A 6,000-nucleotide genomic window follows, 5' to 3' on the forward strand; every position below is an offset into this window, starting at 1 on the left:
CAATACTCTGTAAGGCTGTCCATGCAGTCACTGTATATGGTAAAACTGGTACTTCTGTGTGTGGCTTGCTAAAGGGGGTTTGGCTACCCTGAGGCCATTAAGAAGGGGCCATGGATTATTTGCCAGGAAATGGAAGGATGCATAGGTGGCAACCCTACATTGAAGGGGATCAGATTCTACCAAATCAGAGGTGTATGCTTCTTTAGAGATACAAAATAATAAAGTATAGTTTGATTATGAATGGACATGATGGATACCAATGTCTAAATAAACACAACAGAATGAAATTAATGATTATATTCAATGGAGCGGATGTTTTGATAATGCTCTTTATTGTTGTGTGTTATTAATATTTACTGAAGGGATTATGATATATTTTCTTGTCCTTGGTTGTTGGCTATTTTATGGATATCCATTCTTTTGACCGTTCAGACAGTGACAAGGCCAAGAAAAATATTGTTCATGAGGACAGGTGTAAAGGCAGAGGTAAAGGCAGAGAAAACTGATAACTGGGTTTTTCTGAGGTCTAAAGCCATGAGGGTCCAGTTGTGCGAGCTGAGGCAGAGGGGCAAAATATCAAAGAGGCCACATTCAAAATATTGACATACACACAGGCTCACACACACATATAGACACGGGATAATGTATCTTTGTATATATGTCAGAAAAGCACTACCAAACTTTGGCTCCCCTAATCTTTAGATGCATTCTGTTTAGTGAGTTCCTGTTTATCTTTTAGGGAATTTTTGTTAGACCACCAAGTGATATCTTATAACACAAAACAAAAAAGTACTTCACTGTACACCCCACAGCTTCTCCATTAAACAGTAAAAAAAAAATGGATGCTCCTTCTACTGGCACACCAGCCAGGTAGCCAGATGCTCAACATGCACCATCCTTGCTCTAGCCATTGAGATCTTGTTTCTGTGCCCTGTCCCAACCCTCCTTAAACTTATTTTATAAAAAAAATAATAATAATAAAAAAAATAAATAAATAAATAAATAAAATTATTTTAGTTAAAAAAAACTGTGTAAACTCCTTACTACAATGTAGCAGACCACACCTGGCAGGCTACAGTGCTCAGGTTTGACTGCAAATGGGAAACCGGCTTTTAACAATCGGGATCAGCTGATCACACCTCCATCACTTTATGCCCGGCGCAGTTGTCTCTGTCACCCCACCTTAGCTATACTTTGATGTTGGAGTTAGATTTCTGGTGTTCTAATCTTTCACCCAAGGTGGAGTATACCACCAGCAAAGTCACTGATATTATTTAAAACATTTATGTCTAATGAACTTCATTTGCAGACATTAGTGAAGTCTTACCTCTGGAGAGAGTTTGAGGCTCTTTATTCGGGGTTGGAGTTGTGTGCTTGTCTTGGGCTTCCTTTGTTTCTGCTTTCTTTGTTACAGTGGCATCCAATCCTACAGCTGAAAGCATCATTATGAGGAGCACAACTGGCTTCATTTTCCTAAAGAAAATTAATACATTCATTATAGGAACTGGAAGAATAAAATGCCATTTACATTTGCATTTCCAATGTAGGATTTACTTGAATGAAGTTAAGTCACAGCTAGCAAGTAAGATAAGTAGCACAAGCGTGGCAATTATACCTTACAGGGCTTTTGGTTTTACTTCTCTTAATTCATTTAACTGAATAGGCTGACATCATGAATGAAAGGAGAAACTATACAGTCAAAAGACTGCTATAAAAAGAAAACAGCAGGTGTAACTGTCTCAGAAGCATGCCTGAAGGCAATGCACTGAAGCTGGAAATGTGAAAATTAGATCCAAGGAAGTAGAACGATGAAGGTAGGGAATGCTGAGTAGGTAAGCAAAAGGTGGCAGCTGGGAAGTGATAAGAGGCAGCATCTAGAGGGAGAAGTATCAGGTTCTTGCCATTACAAGGTGCAGAGCAGGGCTATTTAACGGGTATCTATGATCATGTCCATTCCATGACCCATTCTGTAAGGCATCTACTGAAGGTTCCTTCTGAGTACCTCTCATGGGAGGTTTACCAGGCAAAATCCACAGGGCGAATGCCTCAGAACACACCCAAGATGTTCTGGAGGGACTATATCTCTCAGCTTGCTTGAGATTCACTACAGCTTCCACAGAATGAACAGAAGACCATTGATGAGGATAGGGACATCTGGCCTTCCCTCAGCTTGTTACTACCTCAACCTTAATCATGACAAGTGGGTCAGAAAATGGATGGATGGACTTCTGTAGTACTGAGCCAATCTACACTTGACTAAAGTAACTGGATTAAGAAGAAAAAACAGCATAGTAAGTGTTCTGGGTATATGCACAGTTGGAGTGGATGGTGCTGTATGGATAGCTTTTAAAACATAGGAGAAAACAGACTGGAGAGCACACCATAACTGGCTATTCATTTGGGAATGCATACACTGATGAGACCTAAGCTGCTGTATTGTATCTGAATACCTGAAATGAACTGCGTGCTGTGTTATGGTTGGAGTATATGACGTCCTAACAGATTGATGTGCAATGGAATAGCTAGGTTTACAAAAAAAGAAAAAGACAGGGAATATAAAATAATGGAGGTCTAAATTTCAGATAGAGACTTCAGCATAACCAAGTAAATTTTTGAGTAATAAGGAAAACAAATATACAAAACAACATCTGGAGAACAAAAGAGGAAGTGAATGTTTTGGTGCAGATCATGATTAACAAGTTCATGAAAAGGAAAGCTTTAAGATTAGAGGGAGACACTTGGAGAAAAGCTACTCTAATAACATCTTTATGTACTTTCTCACCAATTTACCAACTCTGACTCAAATTTATCACAAATAAGTCAGATTCATCAAATTATTTTAAATTCTAGCAGCAGTACAGACCATATCCCATGTCAGATAGCATATTTATACTGCAAACACCATGATATATGAACATGCTCAAAGTGTCCACAAATTACTTTTTATACAATAAATCCTTTTTATGAGTAGGCAGGCTGACAAAGAAAAACAGAAAAATCAGTTTTCTTTATATCTAACAAATAAAAGTGAATATTTAAAAAGCACTAATAGCATAAAAGCTGTTCCGCATGCAAATCTTCATATAATGAGTACTGCTTCATGCATATGAATATTCAACTTTTTGTTTATAAATAAAAGAAAGCATAATACATTTTGCTTCCCACATTTTTAACAAAATGTGAATAATTTTAAAACAAAACACAAGGGCAGAATATTGCGAGTACAGAAGTTGACATAACTGTCCATAAAATGGAAGCTATATAACCTTTTTATTTCAGAATAATGGACAAAAGTGTGAGCAATCACTTTCTCACATTTTGAACTTGCTGTTTCCTCATACAATCTTTGTAATTACAAAATTAAAACAAAAACAAAACATATAAAATTCCATCTCCAGAAATGAAAACTAGTTGGTTAAATGGAGTATGTTGTGGTATGTATATGTATGTGCATGTTTATTTATATATCTATCTATATATATATATATATATATATATCTATATATATCTATATCTATATCTATATATATCTATATCTATATCTATATCTATATATATCTATATCTATATCTATCTATATCTATATATATATATATATATATATATATATATATATCTATATATATATATATATTATAATACCCCATTGATTAATTAACTGAGCCTCTGTCAAGCAGAGCCAATGAAGTGATCCTAGGGGTGTACTTTCTGTTACCCATCCACTCGTCAAGGCTTCTCTTAAAGAGTGTTAGTGAGGGGCTCTGCCTAATGTAGTTAGAAATTTTGTTCCAAAGCATGGGGAGTCTCTGTGACAGGAATTTTCCAGCTTTTTTCATTAGATATTTTCTTTGAAAGACAATTTCCCTGTAGGTCTACTTATTACATGAATTCAAAGAAAAAATAAAGTACCCCTGCAGATGTTTTCTTACCTTGCTGTAGTGAGGAGTTCAGGACAGAAAAAAACACAAGGAATCTGTCTGCGTTTTCTAGCTGCTCCAAGCACCTGTTACAAGCCTGCATTGTGAGTTTTTATAGTCTCAGTAGTGGGAGTGGAAATTACACATTGAGCTTAGATAATCTCCTACCTCCAGGATATCCTGTGCTTACCACACCAAAAGTATTTCTGAGGCTAACTGCTTATTCAGCTCAAAGTCTGCACCTTGATGAGTTAAAAGGTCATTTTGTTTTCAGATGCACACAGGGTACCTGTCATCCTGTATTCCATTACAATAAGCGACATCAGGGGACATTGTTTACACACAGTCTCTTCATTTAATGTGTTTATTGGAGAATAAGCATTCCATAACACTCTAACCAGTTTGGCTGTAAACAACATTGTGTTCTGAAAGTGCATTTAAATGCAACTCTGGTTCAAATGTATTTAGCCAGTATTGTTTTATCGATTAGTTTTACCTCTTCATTTTAATGCCAAAGTACCTAATTCACAGTGTTACAAATATGCTGAAAATACCCAAGTCACACCTGAATGGCATTAAATAAGTACACCAGCTAAGACATTCCATGAATTATTTTCTGGACCACGTTTCAAAACCTTAAGATCTTGCTGCTATTCAAACATTCCCTTTTTCACTGATAGAGCTTAGTGGATGATAGACTGGAGCTATACACTTTGCAAATGTTCCCCTCACTGTAGCTTTTTAACAGTGATATAAAACAACACTAGTGCTACGATTACAAGTGCAGCTTAAGTGTATGCATAATTTTTCTTTTGCAGACAAAACAGTTGTAACCCTAGAAAAGCAGCGGCATTGTGCAACACTACTATTAATATACAAGGAACTGACTGCTAAAGAGTTGCTAGAACATCATGGATGTTTCTCTATAACTATTCTTCCCTATGTTTGTCCATTCCATCATCAGTGACAAAGAAAGAACTTTTCTTGCAGTACAGTCTCCTTTTTAAAAAAAAGGCTGCCGTTCATGTCTGCTTAAAAAAGGGGATACACATTTGATTGATATTCAGAGTTTTCACTATGAATGTCTCCACTTGGAGCTCTTTGACTTGGTCACACAATTGAGTTGCAAGTACACATCAGTTTAAGTACAGTAACAAGCAGTGGCCTTCATCCTGTACTCAGCCAGCTCCCTCTTTCATGTACTACTGTTGACTCTGAGGCTTTAGTGGTGGTGTATAACAACACCATCACTTTAGCACTTCTTCAGGTCACTCCATTTAGTCTTATTTATTTGTCTTTGTTAACTGGGGCAGTATACTGGTCCACATGGACTTTTTCAGACTCTGCCCAGGAGCACTGTAAGGTTACACAGCAGGCAGATGGAAGCTGAGGGAATTAAACTCTGCACCATCACAGATACATCCCACCTCAGCTACTTGTGTAAGACATTGTATAACCATGAGCGCCACAGCCTAAGAAAGATAGTTCTTGGGTTGAAATGTAAAACTTACTTGAAAACAAACTAAGTCTTGATGAACTCTATGCTGTTTATCAGTCACACATCTCCTGGAAGAAGGCAGTTTTCTTGTTGGGTCTACTTTGAATTATCAAAGAGATAATATTTACTATGCCTAATCTACTAACCTCATGTTCCTACTGCCCTGACAGCTGAGCATTAAAAAACATTCACGTTTAAAATGTTTTTGATAGCTGCACCCCCTGAAATGTGGTTCTTGATGTTTATATGTATTTTATATATATCTATACACATATATAAATATTTATATGCAGATACAGAGAGACAGAGAGAAACTTCTCACCACAAACTCAAAAGGAAGTACACTTATTCCCTTTCCTCTAATTTGCTTTGACTTTGGAAGTAGTGTATCTAGAGATCAGGAGTGCAGAAGCAGATTCCAGCACTGTGAGGTGCATCTGCCTTTAAAAATATGTCTTGCATGTCTATATTTAATTAAATACTTTTATGATGATCTACTGGCAGCAGTAAACTCATCTGTGGTGGATTAGGTGAGATAGACTTTAGTAGCTTCAGATCAATAGTTAAAGGTATTCCACTTTGATG

At 36.6% G+C, this 6,000-nt stretch overlaps 1 protein-coding gene across 1 annotated transcript in view; it reads right to left on the reverse strand.

Moving 5' to 3' along the window:
- LOC122804015 (anterior gradient protein 2-A-like) overlaps positions 1–4,051 on the reverse strand; it is a 58,500-nt gene extending 54,449 nt beyond the window's left edge. Inside the window, exons 1-2 of the mRNA XM_044073693.1 lie at positions 3,930–4,051; positions 1,328–1,473 (exon numbers count right to left, since the gene is read on the reverse strand). Coding sequence (XP_043929628.1) covers positions 1,328–1,469 — 142 coding nt within the window. The 5' untranslated portion in view covers positions 1,470–1,473; positions 3,930–4,051. The remainder of the gene's footprint in view (positions 1–1,327; positions 1,474–3,929) is intronic.
- Positions 4,052–6,000: the final 1,949 nt, after the last annotated feature.

This window comes from Protopterus annectens, chromosome 6.part0 (genome assembly GCF_019279795.1).
Source record: "Protopterus annectens isolate FY-2018-M chromosome 6.part0, PAN1.0, whole genome shotgun sequence".
Classification (NCBI taxonomy): Eukaryota; Metazoa; Chordata; order Ceratodontiformes; family Protopteridae; genus Protopterus; species Protopterus annectens.